This window comes from Myxine glutinosa, chromosome 6 (assembly GCF_964187855.1).
Source record: "Myxine glutinosa chromosome 6, kmMyxGlut1.1, whole genome shotgun sequence".
Lineage (NCBI taxonomy): Eukaryota > Metazoa > Chordata > Myxini > Myxiniformes > Myxinidae > Myxine > Myxine glutinosa.
Genome location: NC_136266.1, coordinates 115,455,724 through 115,477,359, shown reverse-complemented (window position 1 = coordinate 115,477,359; position 21,636 = coordinate 115,455,724). Strand labels below are relative to the sequence as shown.

General features: G+C 46.3%; 1 protein-coding gene across 1 annotated transcript in view; it reads left to right on the top strand.

The window, feature by feature from the left end:
• Positions 1–21,396, top strand: part of LOC137430214 (potassium voltage-gated channel subfamily B member 1-like) — a 51,831-nt gene extending 30,435 nt beyond the window's left edge. Inside the window, exon 3 of the mRNA XM_068120903.2 lies at positions 18,484–21,396. Coding sequence (XP_067977004.2) covers positions 18,484–20,427 — 1,944 coding nt within the window. The 3' untranslated portion in view covers positions 20,428–21,396. The remainder of the gene's footprint in view (positions 1–18,483) is intronic.
• Positions 21,397–21,636: the final 240 nt, after the last annotated feature.

The window sequence follows — 21,636 nt, the reverse complement described above, 5'->3', positions numbered from 1 at the left end:
GACCAGCAGCCGACCTCTGTGCGTGAATTGCAGCAAACTATTGTCACTACATGGCAAGCGATTCCTGTCCAAACCTTGGCAAATCTCGTGAACAGCATGCCTCGACGTGTATGTGCTCTCCTGAATGCTCGTGGGGGTTACACGAAGTACTGAACTGTAATTTTACTGGCCGTAATCCCAGTCATAATTTAGCTTTTGTTGAAATTTTTTTTGGCTAATGTGCAAAATAAAGAGATACTTCTGGAAAACGTACAGAAGTTTAACACAGTACTGTCAGTGAATTGAGTTCGATATCAGTTTACATCACTTTCAAGGATCAATTCATTTGCTTCGAAATGTCAAATGTGGTTTTTGTTTCTTTTAAAGGTCACATTAACAAAATCTAGAATAATTTCAACATAATTCCAATGAACTTTTGGTTCTAAGTCATCTTGAAAAGTAAGTTCACCCCCACAAAAAAAATATTCCATATTAAATGCCAAGTCTGTATATATATATATATATATATATATATATATATATATATATATATATATATATATATATATATATATATACATATATATACAGTATATATCTTACTATAATTCACCAAATGTCCGTCTGTCCGTTCCCAGGTACCGCAAAAACGGCTGAACTGATCGTAACGAAATTTTGGGTGGGTAATGCTGGGACCCCCTGGAGTAAAATAGGCTATATTGTTTTTCCAATTTTCCAATTTTTCCAATTTCCAATTTTTCCAATTTTCCAGTTTTTCCAAACACGATGGAATAATATTTACCGATATGAACAGTGATGTGGCTTTTATCGAAATTCTACAAATACTGTAGAATACTGTAGAATTTATGATAGACTTATGCCTGTGATATGATTTAACGGATGTTTATATGAATCGTTTAAAAAAAAAGCCTTCAATTTCTGATATTTTGCCTTTTCATTTGGGCCTCCCAATTGAAGCCCCGCCTGTAGGGTGGGTACCGTTACTAGTATATATAATATATAAGCCCTGATAATATATATATATATATATATATATATATATATATACTATATATATATATATATTGTTGCGGATATGAGGACTGTATATTTTTTTGATTGTGTGAATTATTATTATTGTTTATTCTGCGCCCCCTGCCTCCGGAGCTGTGTAAAGGTGAAAGGGCATCTCATAATTAGTCCACAAGCATACACGTCAGCCAATAATAGAATACCCCTGTTCGATAGTTATATCTTATTCTGTGTTTTAGGGTAAGGCTGTGTCTCCCATTAATTGAAGTACTCCATTGCACCAGTGAAAGAGAATAGATCCCCTTTCATTCCCATCCCCAAAATCTCCATTTCCTTTCACATCCCCTTTCGTCATTGCCAAGCCTCGATTGCCAATTACCTCCCCTCCAAAACCACCATTGAACATGTGCTCGGGTCGGGGAAGAGGGGCGTGCCCGCCCGTCGTCATCAAGGGTGGAGCCAGAGGGTCGCGTGACCAACCAGGGCCGAGGTGAGCACACCGATGGGCGTGTCCTGAAGGCCGGCGGCTTGATCGCCGGAGGCGCTATAAATGCGCGCGCGCAAGAAGCGTGTAGGGTGGTGGTGAGGAGTGAGTGGACCAAGAGAGAGAAAGAGTGGTTGGACCAAGAAAGAGAAAGAGTGGTTGGACCAAGAGAGAGAAAGAGTGGTTGGACCAAGAAAGAGAAAGAGTGGTTGGACCAAGAGAGAAAGAGTGGTTGGACAGGGAGACGTGCAAGAGTGTTGTTGAGTTGAGGGTTTGGACCAGACGAGTCAGACGAGTCCTGGCAAAGCAAGCGGCGGCCACAGCAGCAACCACACCCAACAGCCGCTTGGGGCCTGGACGGCGGTTTTGAGCAGGGCCGCGAAGGAACGGCGGCTGCTAAACGCGCCGATCGTGCTGCAGGACCCCCTTGGACCTTCCTCTCTCTCCAGCCATCCACCTCCTGCCTTTCCTCCACCCTTCTTGTGTACGTGAGTTTGTTCTGTGTGTCTTGTCCCTGGGTATTTAATTACGTCTGTATAAGCTAGTATTTGCACTGTGTCACCTGCGTCTTATGTGTTGCAAATAAACGTGACTGCTTTCTTTTTGCTTGTGTGTATAATAAATCCAATTACTCTTCTGTCCGTCTTCTCGTCTTATTCCTTTTCCTCTTTGCATTTCGTCGTTTTAGTCTTTTCCAGATTGGGCAGCTGCGGTGCGATACGGCCAAAGTTCTGGGTGAATCGGGTGAGTCGGGGAACAACTGTTCGGTCGCGGAGCCTTCGCTCGGCAAACAACATCCTAAACCGCGATCAGTAACAATTGGTGTCGGGAAGTGGGATTGGACCCGAAGCGCGCTTAACGCGCTCAAAATTACAAAGTACCGAAATTGCTTTTGTTTTACAAAACCCGAATTTTGAAATCGCGCCATGGCTGGTCAAGGCGACGGGATGCCGGTGGGAGAGATAGATGGGGTAGAATCGACCCAGGACCCCATAGTCTAGTAGGAAGACTAGGTCCCCCTGCACCCCCCGGAGATATACTTCTAATCAGTGTTTCTAGATTGGAAAAAATGTGTAGAAAATGACTAGCTATGGCCCCAAGCTGAAAACATGTCCCACATACCATTTTTATGCAAATTACTGCTGCAAATTTTATGCAAAATTATGCAAATTTTATGCAAATTTTTGATGAGGAGTAGAGTTGAGGGGTCTTTGAGGGCTTCATCGAGGTGCTCTCGGTTGCAAGACTGGGTCATTCTGAGAAGCACAGCAGGGTCAGAGATCATGATGTTCTCCTCCTCAGTGAATCTCTCCATCAACAGCCTCTCCATTGCCTCACACACTGTTTTGAGGCAAAAGAGGGACTTTGCGTAGGCCTTTCCACTGAGAACACCTTTGAGAGATCCACTTGTTACTAGTTGTGCCTCAAAGAGAATCTCTGCATATCCAGAACCACGCATCTTGTGTCCAGTGAGCATCCCGATGTAGTTCATGGATGTGTGGAAGGGTCCAATCGTTACTACATGACTAGCAAATTCATTTGGCCAGCGCCAGATGATGGGAAGGGCTTTCATGCAGACACCCAGATCAAATGTATTCAGGACCCATCTCTGACCCACCTCAGCAGTTGCTGCCTCGGAACGCTTCAGTAGCTCACGAACAACTGCGTTGTCTGTGATCGGTCTGTGCCTGGTGCCTGCATGGCATGGCAATGGCCTGCAGCCTGTGCCTGGGCTAGGGGGTTTCACCTCTGCAACTGGTTCTCCCCCACCCAGCAAATCAACAGTCGACTACTGCACGCCTATCCACCAACCGATCACAGACAACGCAGTTGTTCGTGAGCTACTGAAGCGTTCCGAGGCAGCAACTGCTGAGGTGGGTCAGAGATGGGTCCTGAATACATTTGATCTGGGTGTCTGCATGAAAGCCCTTCCCATCATCTGGCGCTGGCCAAATGAATTTGCTAGTCATGTAGTAACGATTGGACCCTTCCACACATCCATGAACTACATCGGGATGCTCACTGGACACAAGATGCGTGGTTCTGGATATGCAGAGATTCTCTTTGAGGCACAACTAGTAACAAGTGGATCTCTCAAAGGTGTTCTCAGTGGAAAGGCCTACGCAAAGTCCCTCTTTTGCCTCAAAACAGTGTGTGAGGCAATGGAGAGGCTGTTGATGGAGAGATTCACTGAGGAGGAGAACATCATGATCTCTGACCCTGCTGTGCTTCTCAGAATGACCCAGTCTTGCAACCGAGAGCACCTCGATGAAGCCCTCAAAGACCCCTCAACTCTACTCCTCATCAAAAATTTGCATAAAATTTGCATAATTTTGCATAAAATTTGCAGCAGTAATTTGCATAAAAATGGTATGTGGGACATTTTTTCAGCTTGGGGCCATAGCTAGTCATTTTCTACACATTTTTTCCAATCTAGAAACACTGATTAGAAGTATATCTCCGGGGGGTGCAGAGGGACCTAGTCTTCCTACTAGACTACCAGGGAAGAAGTGGGGAAAATGGTGGAGGAGAGTAAAGAAGGTGTGGTTGAGGGGGTATCAGGCGCACAAAATGGCGCTCTCGCGCACGTGGTATCAGACGCACAAAGTGGCGGCTCGCACGAGCGCGGGGTAGCCGCGCCTGCTGCGCAAATAGCGGGAATTGATGTGCGGGACCTCATGGCGCAGATTAATGCAACCATACTAATGGCAAATAAGAGGCTAGAAGCAAAAATGGATGCTCATGGTGAGCAAATGGGACAAATGGGGAACCGGATGGATGCTCGGAGTGAGCAAATTGAAGCAACAATAAACGGAATGAGGGCCGATAGGGAGGAAAGGGAGCAGAGGGACAGAGACCGCAAGTTGGGCGAAAGGGTCCCACGGGTGCACGACGAGGTAACGCGGGTCGAGAAGCACCGGTTGGACGAAGTTGAGAAAAGCACGGGTACAATGACAGGGGTAGAAATCGCGACCCGGGGTTTGGAAAAGCCGGCGACCGCTGAGGTAGAGGAGGGTGTTTTATTAAAGCCAACGGTCGTCGAGGTGAATAAAGAAAAAGCAGTGCTGGGAATTAAAATTGAAGAGATGACGGAGGTAGCCCGGGAATTGCAGGGAGAAATGGAATATGTACAAAGTCCCTGCTCAAATCATAATGGTGTGCTCACTAACCAAATAAAGAGTTTGCAGGTTTTGGTGCAGGGAGGAAGAAGAACCCCGAAGGTGAGACATGCTGCATATTGTGCGGGTAGATTTTGTAAGAGGATGTTTAGCGACAAAAGAATTGTCGCGCGCTTGGGATCGAGGAAGCATCCGGGCGTTGGTGAAGGGTCCCGTGTGAGTGGAAATGGCACGCGTGTGGAAAAAAAGTGTGCGTCAAGGGGTGAGCGTGTTACGAAGCGCGAGTGTGATACCGAGTGCGAGCGGGAATGCACGTCGGGGTGTACGGAGTGTGACACGAATAGTGAGTTGGTGATGGCGCAGGTGCGGGAGGGCACATCGGAGCGCGAGTGTGAAACCGAGTGCGAGCGAGAATGCACGTCGGGGTGTACGAAGTGTGACACGGAGAGTAAGGTGGTGGTGGAACGTGTGCGAGGAAGCACACCTGAGTTGGTGGTAGCGCGAGTGTGGGAGAGCCCATGTGAGCGCGTTAGTGGGTGGATGCAAGAGTGCACGCCCATGGTGAGTGTTACGGAGGACGTAACGGAGGAGAGGTGTGGACCAAAGTGTGCGCAAGAGTGTGCGCGAGAGGTGTGGTGTGTAACAGGGAGAGCGTTGGTGTATTGTACGGACGGCGTTGGAACGCCGGGTTTTGTGAGGGTGAAAGGGGTAGCGTATGCGTGTGAGCATGCAAGTGAAGCATCGACGGTAACCGGGTTAGCGGTTAGGGCGACGGATAGCCGATGCGAGCGCTCGGGGCGCGGCGTGCTTTGTTGGATGCAGGGCACCGCGCGGATCAAAGCTGCGTCGTTTCTCTTCGAAGCGTCGTTGCCGATTCGGGCTTGGCCCCGCCTCGCACGGTCGAGTCCGGGCCTTGGCGGGCGAGGCGACCGGTCCAGTTCAAGGGCGAGTGGGAGGAAGCGGAACGGTGCCCCCTCGTGGGGACGGGGTTCCGACCGGGGGAGATTGAGCCATTGGGCCCGGGACCGCAAGGTGCCGCGCCGAGATGGTGCGTGGAACCTCGGTCCAACCAAACCACCTCCCTTGAACCGAAAGCCGGACGGATTCAACCTGCAGGCGACCAAACCACCCGAATTCATTGCTCGGCTTTACGAACCGAGTTGAATGATGTCATGACGCACCGAGGCTAGGATATAGCGGACTGTGATGATGGTAGTGATTTGATACGAAATTTATAATAGTGGGTAGAATTAGCAGTAAATGACAAATTTTTGATTTGTTGGATTTGGACGAGCCAAATTGATAGTAGGACCTCCCCGATGTGGTGGGATGGCAAATCCACCATCCCTCACAACGAGGGGGGCAAAGGAGCACTAGCTTATGGGGTTGATGGCAGTGAAAACTAGCCCGGGTGGGATAGGATATTGTGTGTAGGGATCTAGCGAAGATGACATTAGGTGACGTTAAGATGAGTTAGTGACAATGATACCTGTAGTGGGGACGCAGGTAGATTAGTATGGATGATAATGACGTGGGAGCGCAATAGTTTAAAGGGACGACTGGGAAGCGCAAGTTTCAGAGGGGAGTAGTTAGATGAGATGATGCCGTGTGTTTGAGGATTGAACAGTTGTGATTGCACAGGTGTGCAACTGAACAGGTGTATGTGGCTGTGTGGAATAAATGGTAGTGTGGAATAAATGGAGTATTGGAATGGATGGTCGTGGAGTGAGTATGGTGGAAATTGTGGAGTGGAGTGGATGGTGCGAAGGTGTGAATGGGGGAAGAGTGGACCTCCATCACGGATACCCGGGGCGGGTAGTGTAAGTGTTAGGTAGAGGGTATAGGTAAATTGTGGTTGGATATTGGCATCTGTGGTGCGGGTGGAAGAATGGTGATTGGATGGGTGCATTAGTGTTGTGGAAATGGCTGGGCGTGTAGCCTGTTAGTGTGTGTAGTTGGTTTGGGCACTCTAACACTGTGAGGATGTCGGCCAGGTGAGGCCGCAGGTGGGCTCTGGGAGCCGGTAGTTGTAGTGAATGGGGCCCGAGGATCCGGAGGACGGACCCGGGTAGCCCAGTGCCAGAGGGCACCAAGGGGTGACAGAGCCAGGAGGGGCCTTCCCAAATTAGATAGGTTAGGGTGAGGAGCTAGGTAAGCTCGGGTGGCAACTGCAGTGGTGGAGGTGTGCAGGTGGGTAGACCTGCTGGGAGAGCTACACGTCGCAGCCCAGAAATTGTGCGAGGGCACCGGGAGATGAATCGGGGGAGTGAGACCCCAAATTGAGAAGCACCACAGTTTGGTCAATGGGAATTGGTTTCTAGAACCCATAGTGTAAGTTGGCCAATGGATTGGCAGGGAGAGACCCCGGGTAGTGTAAAGTGTGTTAAAATCATTTAGAGGATAGCTGGATGAAGGATCTCCTCGCACCATCTGCATCCACTCACCTGAGATGAGGTAACTCCACACCATGCCATGTTTTATTATTTTTCATTAATGCAAATGTTTTGGATTGTGAGACGCATCATGACGTGGGTGTGACATTGTGCGTAATTCCATCTCTCCCTCCTTATGAGGATTGATGACGAATTTGGTGATGGCAAAGTTTGAAGTAGAGGGATTGTGGAGACGAATTTGGTATAGGAGAAATATGGGGAAGACGTGACAGTAGTGACGAATTTGTAAATGGGTAGATTTTGTAAATATGGGGTAAGGGCAAGGGTAGTGTAGGTGACAGGGGGGTGACGTACGGTAGGGACGAGCTTTCTCACTTCGCCCTCTGTACGCATTTCGCCTTGCATTGCCTTATTGATGTGTACCCTTGTGACCTTACCCCTCGCTCAATTGTCTCTTTTGTCTCCCACATGACCTGTGCGCCATTGGGCGCCGAGGGGAGCGTGCGTGGGTCGGCCATTGTGCGCCCGAAATTCCCAGAACCAGCTGTCTGCATCGATGCACCACATCATGGACCACATGCCTGTGGCCGAGCACCACTGATGGACCCCATGGGTTGGGGCATGGCCCCTCTGCTGGAACCGGCCATGAGGGCCCGAAATCTTGCTGGCGGACCTTGGCCACAGGGCACCGATGCCCCACAGGTGAACCACACGTAGTCGGCCCTGTGGGCCATAAATAAAAGAAAATAAAAAGGACACATTGGGCACACTTTATTGCAAATAGGCCGCCAGTAAGAAAATGAAAGAATGACAACATCTGGAAGAACAAATAATAATAACCAGCAGAGGGAGCCGAAGAGCAAGAGATCACCTGCAGGGTTAGGGGTTGTTGATTTATTTTTTATTGTTGAACATTGATGAACAATGGTGACTGCACCGATTGGTGCTTGGGTGTGTATTGGTGCGTTTTTGGGTGCTTTCATGGTGCATTGATGCAGAGCAGACTGTCTCCCCCCCAGAAAGAACAATCACAGGTCCTGGGTTAGTTTTGTAAATAAAAATAGCGTCATTGTAAATAATGCTTCCCACCGTCAGTGTGTAGTTTGAAGACCATTCCGCAATTCGGTTAACTGTGGGCGTAAGTCTGTTAGGCAGGGTGCAATGTAGCAGCGGGACACATTTATTTATGTTTTAAAACTGTCGCACTCAGGGTCAGGTTAAAGGTAGAGGGAACTACACCTACGTGTCACACTAAATAAAAGTTGTAGGCCGGGTCGTGCCTAAGAGGAGGAGGGTGCAGTGTTGCGGATATGAGGACTGTATATTTTTTTGATTGTGTGAATTATTATTATTGTTTATTCTGCGCCCCCTGCCTCCGGAGCTGTGTAAAGGTGAAACGGCATCCCATAATTAATCCACAAGCATACACGTCAGCCAATAATAGAATAACCCTGTTCGATAGTTATATCTTATTCTGTGTTTTAGGGTAAGGCTGTGTCTCCCATTAATTGAAGTACTCCATTGCACCAGTGAAAGAGAATAGATCCCCTTTCATTCCCATCCCCAAAATCTCCATTTCCTTTCACATCCCCTTTCGTCATTGCCAAGCCTCGATTGCCAATTACCTCCCCTCCAAAACCACCATTGAACATGTGCTCGGGTCGGGGAAGAGGGGCGTGCCCGCCCGTCGTCATCAAGGGCGGAGCCAGAGGGTCGCGTGACCAACCAGGGCCGCGGTGAGCACACCGATGGGCGTGTCCTGAAGGCCGGCGGCTTGATCGCCGGGGGCGCTATAAAGGCGCGCGCGCAAGAAGCATGAAGGGTGGTGGTGAGGAGTGAGTGGACCAAGAGAGAGAAAGAGTGGTTGGACCAAGAAAGAGAAAGAGTGGTTGGACCAAGAGAGAGAAAGAGTGGTTGGACCAAGAAAGAGAAAGAGTGGTTGGACCAAGAGAGAAAGAGTGGCTGGACAGGGAGACGTGCAAGAGTGTTGTTGAGTTGAGGGTTTGGACCAGACGAGTCAGACGAGTCCTGGCAAAGCAAGCGGCGGCCACAGCAGCAACCACACCCAACAGCCGCTTGGGGCCTGGACGGCGGTTTTGAGCAGGGCCGCGAAGGAACGGCGGCTGCTAAACGCGCCGATCGTGCTGCAGGACCCCCTTGGACCTTCCTCTCCCTCCAGCCATCCACCTCCTGCCTTTCCTCCACCCTTCTTGTGTACGTGAATTTGTTCTGTGTGTCTTGTCCCTGGGTATTTAATTAAGTCTGTATAAGCTAGTATTTGCACTGTCACCTGCGTCTTATGTGTTGTAAATAAACGTGACTGCTTTCTTTTTGCTTGTGTGTATAATAAATCCAATTACTCTTCTGTCCGTCTTCTCGTCTTATTCCTTTTCCTCTTTGCATTTCGTCGTTTTAGTCTTTTCCAGATTGGGCAGCTGCGGTGCGATACGGCCAATGTTCTGGGTGAATCGGGTGAGTCGGGGAACAACTGTTCGGTCGCGGAGCCTTCGCTCGGCAAACAACATCCTAAACCGCGATCAGTAACAATATATATATATATATATATATATATATATATATATATATATATAAATAAAACACAGTTTGTGTGTGTGTGTGTGTGTGTGTGTGTGTGTGTGTGTGTGTGTGTGTGTGTAATGTTACCGATAGACTCCTAAACGGAGAGGCTTACGTGCTTGATATTTGGCATAGACATGGCCATTGAGCCTGGGACGAACATGGCCAAACTCAAAATATTTGACAATCCATATTTTTTATTCATATTTACCTCAGCGCATTTCAGCGCACGGAATCAACGGAATCAGAGCAGGTGGGCGCTGATTCGCTCAGAGCGATCACGTGATGACGCTATGAACGCTATGACGCTATGAACGATATGACGCTATGAACGCTATGAACGATATGACGCTATGACGCTATGAAAAAAAAAATCGCTATGAAACGCTATGAACGCTATGACGCTATGAACGCTATGAACGATATGACGCTATGACCGCTATGACGCCATGACGCTATGACGCTATGAAAAAAAAAATCGCTATGATGCTATGAAACGCTATGAACGCTATGACGCTATGAACGCTATGAACGATATGAACGATATGACGCTATGAACGCTATGACGCTATGAACGCTATGACGCTATGACGCGATGAAAAAAAAAATCGCTCGCTTTGCCAAGGGGCTCGCTCCCCCCCCCCCCCCGTTCCCCTCCCCTCCCCTTCCTCCTCCCCTCCCCCGCCCGGCAATGCCGGGTACTTCTGCTAGTATATATATATATATATATATATATATAAAGCCCTGATATATATTAGTTCATGTGATTTTATATGATATTGACTGTTCCTCATATTTTTATCAAAATGATAGATATTCTTTATTGATCCACTTTCAAATTATGGAAATTCCCATTAAAATTATGGAAATTCTGTATTGATGTGATGAGTCTAATGGACTGTTAATGGGTCATATTGTGCAGGTTGATCACTTGGGTTGTATTATTCAGCTTTCCTGAACACCGGAGGGCAGTGCCAGTGCTGCTTTTCTCGGAGTAATCCCGAAGCTGCTCTGAAATGGATCTATGCTTATTTTCCCTCACCTCCTGCAAACATGCCCTGATACCTTGTTGCATGTCTGCAGTGTTTTGAAATTCCATCAGGATAATTGTGCTATGTGGTTATTGTAATCTATCATACACACAGAACAAATCAACTGCCATGGTTTGGTCCCCGCATGACATGTGGTTCACTGACCTTCTCAGGTCACTGCTCTGGCTCTCAGAACATTCCGACCACAATCCCATCTGTGCCCATTGATAGACTAACTTCCTGATTGTGCTGTCGATATTCAGCAGTCCAGTGGTAAATTCCTTCGCCAGACGAGGTGTCCCTTCAATGATCACTTCATTATTTTTCTTAAGATCTTAGGTTGTTATGAAGACGTTTCTACACATCTATTTTGGGCAAACCTGGAATCATGTAATCCTAAAACTTAGGATTGATTGCATTGGTCATCCTATACCTAATGCAATCCATTACAGCCGGTTATGGAGAACTATGATACTACCTAAACATATACATCTAATTCAGGTGTGCAGATAACTTTACAATTTCATTCAAAACTAGAAAGCATCTGAAAATGCAAAGACTGTCGGTGTCGGTTTTGTATTTGGACTTATTATTCTTCCGTATATTATTCTTCAAAATAATTGATGATTTTAGGCGACCATGACCTTTTGACCTCAAAAGCAATAGGCTTCATTGACCCAATATGCAAACCCTGTTCAAATTTCAAGTCAATTGAATGAAAATTGAGGATTTTATGCAACCTTGACATTTGACCTTTTGATCTAAAAAGGACAATCAGCTTTTATCTTTTGATTGGTGAACCAATTCAGTGACCCGATATGCAAATTCTTAAAATATGAGATCAATTGGATGAAAATAGACGATTTTATGTGATGTTGACCTTGATTTTATGTGACCTTTTGACTAAATTAATAATTTGCCTTCTCCATATTCCCATAATAAAGCTTTGTTGAAAATTTGATGACAAAAGGTAAAATGGTAAAAAAAAAATTACGGACCCAACACACACATGCACGCACGCACACATGCACACGCACGCACACACGCATGCATACACGCACGCACGCATACACGCACGCATACACGCACGCACGCACACACGCACGCATACACGCACGCACGCACACACGCACGCATACACGCACGCACGCATACACGCACGCATACACGCACGCACGCACACACGCACGCATACATGCACGCACGCATACACGCACGCACGCATACACGCACGCACGCATACACGCACGCACGCATACACGCACGCATACATGCACGCACGCACACACGCACGCATACACGCACGCACGCACACACGCACGCATACACACACGCACGCACACACGCACGCATACACGCACGCACGCACACACACACGCACGCATACACGCACGCACGCACGCACGCATACACGCACGCACGCACACACGTACACATGCACGCACGCACGCACGCATACACGCATGCACGCACACACGCACACGCACGCACGCACGCGTAACCTCCTCCTTACGCGTAAGTACGCACGCGTAAGTACCAGTAACCTCCTCCTCTTCTTATATGCACATAAGACCTATTTAGTCCAATATGGACATACCTTTACGGAGAAGAAGCCTCAGTTGCAAGTACAAAATTCACGGACCCCAAGAAATAGGGCAATCTGTTAAAAAACGTCATTTTGACAAAGATCGAAGTAGGGAGTTAAAAAAACATAGACCAAATGAGTTTTTTTCCTGTTAACATCTTTTTTCCATTCGGGAAGATACCAGTAAACAAAATGACACCCAAGAAGTAGGATCATAGGGGGGGGGGGGTGCATACGGTAGGCCCCTCCCCCTCTGGCCCACGGACTATCTGCTTTAACATCCTGCCGATGTACGGTGCACACATTGAGATGTCATGTGAAACACCAGGACGGCAGTTTATGATTGGGCCGAGATACAAACTCAGGCTAGACAGCTCTGAGGTGAGTGTGCATACCTCTAGGTCTAGGCTATCCTGCCAACCGATGTTTTGCAACATTGCAAGGCCAAAAGACTGTTCTTTTGAAATATACCAGTGAATATTTTACGTCCAAGTGATTATGAACAGGACGAAAGGCTTTATCCCCTCCAGAGCGCTGAATCTCCTACAGGCATTTTAGGTCCAATTCCATCACCGCCAGGAATCGGTCAGAAACAAATAGTTCAAACGCAAGAATATCACCACAGAGCTACCCAAAGTTGTCCATTTTCTTCTTACGACCAAATCCATTGAGATATTCTCCAAAACATCATTCGCTCACAGATAATTTAAGCTGTACTTGATTGTGTTGTCGCTCTCTGTATTCATGACGTTATATTTGGCCCAAATCTAGAATTCTTGAGGGTTTGATGCAGAAATATTTCAATATTTTTTACGTAACATTCCTTCCAAACATAGCACCTTGAGATGGGCCCACACTCCTTTACATATCATTCTGAATCTGACAGGATGGCATAAAGGTGTTACACGTGCCTTCGAGTTGTCTAGTCTGGATTTGATTCCTTGCTTGAGGATAAACTGGCAGATTGGTTATTTGGAGGCAGGGTGTTGTTTTTGTTTTCAAAGAATGAACAACGAAGGAGAGAGAGAATGGGTTAGTGGGAGAAAAATAAGGGACACCAATCTGCAGGTAAGGGAGTTGGGTTATGTTGAGTTAATGGGTCTGTATAGTGGATGATGAGATGATGGTGCACCATCTCATCATCTGGCCACCCTCCCTAACCCATTAACTCTACATGTTTGCTCTGACGAAGGGTAAAGTGTGAATTGTTAGCCAGTTGTAATCTTTCCTGGCAGATAACACTAACCATTTTTACCTCTACCACCGAAGGTAGATGGAGGTTTGTTTTCACACCAGTCTGTTTGCGTTTCTTTGTCTCTGTGAGCTCGATACTTCACAAAGTTATCGACGGATTCAGATGAAATTTGAGGACAAGTTGGGTATGTGCCAAGAACTAAATGATGAGATGTTGGTGAAGATCCGGATCTTGATCTGGATCCGAGAATTTTTCAAGTGATTCTTCGACATTGAGAAAATAGGGCCAAAAACGATACATAGCATGAATCTCAAAAAGTTGTGGACAGGTTATGACAAAACTTGGTGAATGAGTTGATCGGGTGACGAGAAGAAGCTGATTTGATTTTGGTTCCAGTTCGGATGCAGATCCGGCCTATCAGTGGATACAAAACGTAAACTGTTCAGTTTGGCGGACGTATGCTTTGTGGAAGTCTGAATGGACTTCCAACTGTTCATGAGATGTTTTTCTTTGGGTAGGCGAGTTATCGCTGGCTGGCATCTTGTTCAAATTTGTTTTATCACTTGATTTAATTCTTAAGATGAATAAAAGTTATTTGTTGTTGCTGTTTAGGGATAATAGTGGATTTCTAATAATGTTATCTTCCCACTAACTGTTTAAATCCTCACAAATCAAGGCAGGGACACCAGTTATTAAAGTTTTCAATATATATTGAGAAATAAAATGAAGCATAATTATATTATTAGTGATAGATCTTTGATCAATCTGCATTATGAGTAATAGAAAATGTGTGTTTGCTGTGCTTAGAAATACTTGGAGGAATAAAGTTTACATTGATAATCTGTGCGAAGATGAAATACAATATTTCTTAAGATCATGAAGCTGTTTTTCCAGACATAGTGGAAAGTCAGGACTCCTTTTTCTGCTTGGTGCTTATCTCTATGATTTGTGTTGTAATGCTAACCAGATGGTCTACCATATCCATGAGGAGCCTCCGATCGGTGACCTCCCTGACCCCTCATCCTTCAGTCTGACTCCTCAAGACACAGAAGAATTTAATTTGTCTCAGAACTGACTATAAAAGAACCAAAGTTAAACTAAGACAACAGAAGAGGTTCTCTTGGATGTCATGCTGTGTTTCTTGGCTGTGTAACTTGATGTATTTTGGTGCCGGCTATCGTTGTATTCCCTTTTTGTACCACGTGATTCTTCTCCTGATAATAAATATTCAATAATCGTTGCTGGTTTGTGCGGATATTTGATCTGTGTACATTTTCCACGACACTCTCTACCTAGTGCTGTTCTAGTTCTATTCTGTTTTTCCCCCACCTCTGAAACCAACTTCCTCAGTCTCTTCAATCTCACTCTTTCCTCCAGGGCCTCAAGACAGCAGTCCACCACCATCTTCGGTCATCCACAGAAACTCCCCCATCCACAACCATGATATTTTCTTCCCCCATTAACCTTCCCCATGGCCACCTCTTTCCAGGTTTCCATTCTTTTCTTCCACTTCTATGATTGAGGGTTTGTGGCTGTATCCATCTTGTCCACCCTGTGTGTCCTCCCCTTGCTCTCATTCTTCCCCACATCCCCTATTTCTCCAGGTCTCCCACTAATTTGTCCCACAACCCTGCTGTTGGTATGCTTCCCCACCTCCTATCTTTCTACAGTTCTTTTTGTTCTGTTAGGTAATTAATCGTTCTGTGTTTTCGCTCCAGCTCCATTCGATGAGTATGAAAACAGGCAATCTCATGTCTCTCCTACAGAGCGGTGTTGGAATGATGGATAAAGGTCTTAAAATGGTAGTGATACAGTAGCCGATGATGATCATGTTCCTGTGTGTGTTTGTATGTGACCAATTGTTGTGACCTCCAGAAACATTTCCCATGTTGAACATTTCATTTTCAGCAATTAACTCATCCATGAGAAAAATATTGTCGCAGAACTGTGTATCAGTGCTGCAAGTGTGGAAACTATCATTAATTCACAACTGCAGTTGACTATATTGACAGCAACAATTGACAACAATTCACAACAACCATGTTGACAAATTCACTATTTGCTTTCTGTCAAAAGTTTTGGAACGCGCTGTAGCCGCTCAACTCAAACATCACCTCTCTGCCAATAACCTGTATGAAACATTCCAATCCGGATTTCGCTCCAACCACAGTACTGAAACTGCTCTCCTCAAAATCACCAATGACCTTCTCCTCTCCTCTGACGCTGGCAACCTCAACATTCTCGTCCTCCTCGACCTCAGCGCTGCCTTTGACACCATCGATCACACCATCCTCCTCACCCGACTTGAATCCACCTTTAACGTTACCGGCACTGCCCTCTCTTGGATTAAATCATACCTCTCTGACAGACGGCAGTTCATCTCCATCAATAACTGCAAATCCCCCACTGCTCTCCTCCCCCAAGGTGTCCCCCAAGGTTCAGTTCTTGGCCCCCTCCTCTTCATCCTTTACCTGTCCCCCCTCGGTCACTTAATCCGCCGTCATGGTCTCCAATTCCACTGCTTCGCCGATGACATCCAGCTTTTCATCTCCACCAAGTCCGTCTCCACCGACACCCACTCTATCCTGACAAACTGCATCTCTGAAATAAAATCCTGGCTTCAAATCAACTTCCTCAAACTTAACTGTGATAAATCTGAAATAATCATCATTGGCCCAAAAACGCTCACAAAATCCACCCATAACTTTGCCCTCAACATCGACGGTATCCCAGTATCCACCTCCCCTCTCATCCGGAATCTTGGCGTCATCTTTGACCAAACCCTCTCCTTCGACAAATACACTAAACAGATCACAAAGACAGCCTTCTTTCACCTGAAAAACATCGCCCGTCTCCGCTCATCCCTCTCCTCCACTGCTGCAGAAACCCTCATCCACGCCTTCATCACCTCCCGTCTGGACTACTGCAATAGCCTCCTCTATGGTTCACCCTCAACAATCACCAATAAACTCCAATACATTCAGAACTCCGCTGCCCGTCTACTCACCCATTCCCGGACCCGTGACCACATCACCCCCGTCCTTTACAAGCTTCACTGGCTCCCCATCTACCAGAGAATCCAGTACAAAATCCTCCTCTTGACCTACAAAGCCCTCCATAACCTGGCCCCATCCTACCTGGCTGACCTCCTCTCCAGACACACTCCCACCCGCAACCTCTGCTCTGCTGATACCAACCTCCTGACCCCCCCCCCCCCCCATCCGGACCAAATTCAGATCCTGGGGGGACAGGGCCTTCTCCATCGCTGCTCCCACCCTCTGGAACTCACTACCTCACACCATCAGAGACTCCTCCTCACTCACCACATTCAAAACATCACTCAAGACCCACCTGTTCAGCACTGCATTCAACATTCAACCCACAGCATTTAACCCCTGACTATCACTTCTCCTTCTCCCTCCTTTTGCTTTAAATATTTCCCTATTGATTCTTGTCTTTTTGCAATTGTTGTTTTCATGTTTTGTTATGCATTATGTTTTGCACTCTGTCAAAGCGCCTTTGGGCTTCATGAAAAGCGCTATACAAAATAAATGAATTATTATTATTATTATTATTATATTGACTAAATCAATGTGGGGTGGCTCCAGTGTGAGCAGCGGGGTTCCAAAGGAACTCAGTTGATCAGGAGGTAAATGGGATGGGAAGTGCTTATATAAATCATACCTAAGAAGGGTTAACTTTGAACACTTGTGAGCAATGACTCATGTATTTATTTCCATCCAGGTCTAAAGGAAAACCGACATGGATAAATACAATGGATACTCATCTGCATTGGTTATAGAAACCAAAAGAAATGAGATAGTCGTTACGACAGCTGTTGTAGAAAGTGTTCTAAGTCACTCCATATGATGGTGCCTCCTATATTCCCCCTCTTTTTGGAACACCCAAGGAGCATGATGTGCTGCATAAAGCTTCAAAGGATTGGTGAAAGTAGATGTCCTGAAATGGCGGTTTACTTATCTGAAAGATGTCTATGCCTTTTTCCATTAAGACATAACCACACTAACAGACAAATGCACACACAGTCAGGGAAGATATTGACGAAGAGGGGACGTTTCACCAACTTCATTTTACCTTTAAAAAAAAAAATTTGAACAAAAAGTGCAGATTGACCTTGAAACGTCTTAAATTTGGGCAGAAAGGCTGTGAATCGAGCATGTTACTCGCACTATGAGATTATCCAAACTCTAACTCCCTCTCTTGCAAAATGCTCTGGAATCTCGCTTGCGCTTTGGCCTGCCTCTCAGTCACCGGGTTTTTTCAGGCTGGAGTTGTGAGACCTGTAGACAGATGCAAGGAGAAGTCTCCCATTACCCACTAACTTTATATCTGTGTTTTTGTGACAATGACTAATATATATATATATAATTTTTTTTTTTTTTTTTTTTACAGGATCTTAAGCTATCTGCGGAGTTGTCACACACAAATCTCACACACATGTACATACAGAGGAATGCACGAGACACAACACAGGCCTGTTAAATGAGGCAAACAGAGCCACTGTGCTTGGGGGAAGTGCTGCCACCTCCTGGGGGCACTCTGGGTACCAGTGACGCCACAACAATGGCGCCACTTTTCTCACCGCACTCAGCGGGGCATTTCCTTAGGCTAGGGGGAATTTCCTGCTCCACATGGATGCCAACCTATGGGGATTGGCCGTACCCTTATCCTTTTAAATGCTGATCGTCAAGCAAGGAAGCAGCACTTACCGTCTAGTCTTTGGTACTTTGGTATGACTCGGCCAGGATTTGAACAGGAATTTGAAAATTTCCCAGACTTTGAGTGGACGCTCTTACCTTTACACCACCGGGACTGGTTTAAAAAAGGTCCTTGGGAAGTGCTTAACCGTACCAAAAGATGGGGTAACTTTGAACAATTGTGAGCAATGACTCATTTATTTGTGTTACGACTTATGATGGTTCTAACTCGGGACTCAGGTTTGAAAATGTATTTAGCTTGTTTGAGGATGTGTGGTACTGTTTCTATTTTTTCTTGGTGCTGTGTATAAATAAATAGAATGCTGATGTGTGCTAATGCTTGGTATTGTGCCCGTCTCCCCGACCACAGACCCTGACCATCATATCCATCTTGTTCATCGTCCTGTCCACCATCGCGCTCTCTCTCAATACACTGCCTGAGCTACAGCACCGGGATGAATTTGGCCACATCAGTGACAATCCATCTCTGGCTCACGTGGAGGCCGTTTGCATTGCCTGGTTCACAACCGAGTACGTTTTGCGCTTCCTTTCCGCACCCAACAAGTGGAAATTTTTCAAAGGAGCCCTCAATGCGATCGACCTGCTCGCCATCTTGCCGTACTACATCACCATCTTCCTCACCGTATCGAACCGGAGTGTGTCGCAGTTCCAAAATGTGCGCCGTGTGGTTCAGATCTTTCGTATCATGAGGATTCTTCGAATTCTCAAGCTCGCTCGTCACTCAACAGGCCTACAATCCCTGGGATTCACTCTACGGAGGAGTTACAACGAGTTGGGTTTATTAATTCTTTTCCTAGCAATGGGTATCATGATCTTCTCGAGCCTGGTGTTCTTTGCTGAAAAAGACGATAAGGACACAAAGTTCCGAAGTATTCCGGCATCCTTCTGGTGGGCCACAATCACCATGACGACTGTTGGCTATGGTGACATCTATCCAAAGACCGTTCTAGGCAAGATTATAGGTGGGTTCTGTTGTATTGCTGGAGTGTTGGTCATTGCACTTCCCATCCCTATCATTGTCAACAACTTCTCTGAATTCTATAAAGAGCAAAAACGACAGGAGAAAACAGTAAAACGGCGCGAAGCTCTAGAAAGGGCAAAGAGAAATGGTAGCATTATATCAATGACTTTAAAAGAAACAGGTGCACATCATACTGCAAATCCTGGAGATTTGCTGGGACACGGGAAAGGTTTCAATGCCGTGAAAACGCTGGATGGCAAATATTCTCCAGGGCAATGGCGTTGGTCCAAGCGATCGATTTCTTCAATGATCGGAAGTACTTCAAATCGCTCATTCGAATCCAGGCCTGAGCAGTCTCGAAGGGCAGAATTGAAACTCAATTCTGAGCCCCAGCTTATAGATGTTGAAAAAGAGGCGATGAATAATTTAAAAGAAGATCGATTTGACAAGACACCACCTATGTCCCACTTGATGTTTGGACATCAGCAGCTACCACGGTCAAATATGCGTAGCTTGTCCAGTGTGGACAGCTTCACAAGTTGCGCTTCACAATTCCTAAGCAGCGATATACTTCAAGCTGGGCTCCCAATTATTATTAACCGACCTCTGCCAGAGGATTTGTCACCTGGTGCTTCAGATGACCTGCCATCTCATGCCTCGCTGCCTGTTTCTGATTTGAGCTTATTGGAAGTTTCTTTGCTTTCAGACACACAGCCGCCTCTCCCAAATCACCCAAAGGGACCTGTTGTAGGTTCATCGAAGGCCTGGAGTAGCCTTGCTGAGCTGCGTCCGAACTGGTCAGCAGCGTGTCGTAGATCTGCAGCAACGAGTTGCCTTCTCAATGTGCAGACACGGCAAAACTGGTGGCCTTCCTCTTCCACTGGGCTTTCAACACTTTCAGGAGAATTTGGGAGACACCAAGAGGGTACAAGACAGCCACTTGCAGAAGAGCCTGAACCAGTGGCTGCTTCAAAAGTTCTGTTTGAGTCTGTCACGTGCCTAGTAGAAAAGTTTCCAACATCTTGCAACCCGGCAGTGATTAATGATGGACCAAAAGATAACTTGTTAGGTTGGGAATTTGAGGATGAATGCAGTTACGATGTATATCATGGAGATATGAACCATGTGGAGAATCGGCCATTACTGAGCAAGAGTGAGCAGTGCAAGCATGGTGGTGATCGATTTTCATCGGTTGTACTGGGCCAGCACCATGTGCGGAGATCGTTACGTATTCCTGATGGAGAATTGTCACCGACACTGGAACCTCAGGTGCCTTCAAAGGGGACCTCTTCTAATAGAGGTGTGGGCACCATCTGTGAAACAAGTATGTGAGGATTACTCAAGAGAAGATGTTAGGATTTGTCTCAATCTTGTTAGGTTGGGAATTTGAGGATGAATGACATTACGATGTACTACATCATGGAGATATGAACCATGTGGAGAATAGGCCATTACTGAGCAAGAGTGAGCAGTGCAAGCATGGTGGTGATCGATTGTACTGGGCCAACACCATGTGCGGGGATCGTTAAGTATTCCTGATGGAGAATTGTCACCGGCACTGGAACGGTGAAACTGTTTTGAGGTGCTATTTCCTGACTGGGTTTTGATGGAGCAACAAAAATGAGGAACAGTGAGAAACATGAACGAATGAACCACACCGGGCTCTCTTACTGTCTAAGTGACGGCAGGCATACCTTGTTGTACCAAGACGCAGTTGGATTATTTGGGAAAGGAACAACACACTGAGGCACTGGTGACACATTTTAACATTTCTTTACAGAATAAAGGATTTCTGTTGCAAGAACTTCTGACATAGTGCAGGCAGTGTAGGCTATGCTCGGACAACCGATTATAGATCTCCAGTTGGCCACACACAATGCGGAAGAGGAGGTAAAACGGCATGAGGCCATTGTTGAGGACTTCTAGCCAATCCGTCTATTCCATTCCAGACAGTGCTATGCAGAATTCCACATACTGCTCTGCAGAATTCCACATACTGCTCTGCAGAATTCCACAAGTTGCTCTGCAGAATTCCACATACTGCTCTGCAGAATTTCACAAGGTGCTCTGCAGAATTCCACAAGTTGCTCTGCAGAATTCCACAAGATGCCCTGCAGAATTCCACAAGCTGCTCTGCAGAATTCCACAAACTGCTCTGCAGAATTCAACAAGCTGCTCTGCAGAATTCCACATACTGCCCTGCAGAATTCCACAAGTTGCTCTGCAGAATTAAACAATCTGCTGCTCAAACAAGGCAACAATTGCAGTAGTAGAGGTGCATTTATCACTTAAACTACTTAGAATAAATAAAAAAAACCAACTCATTCAAATGAAAGGAAATTCACAGTGATGTCTCTGCTGGAAAATCCTTGGCTCTGAGTTATACATGGATCAGATCGCTTAGGGAGGAGGTGGCAGAGGGTTGCTGGAAAAAAGAAGGAAGTACAATTAAAGGAGACCAACTACTTCTTGTGTATGCACGAGGCCAGACTTGGGTTGGGAGGCAGCGATCTGGGCGATTGTGTACGTATTGTACGTACC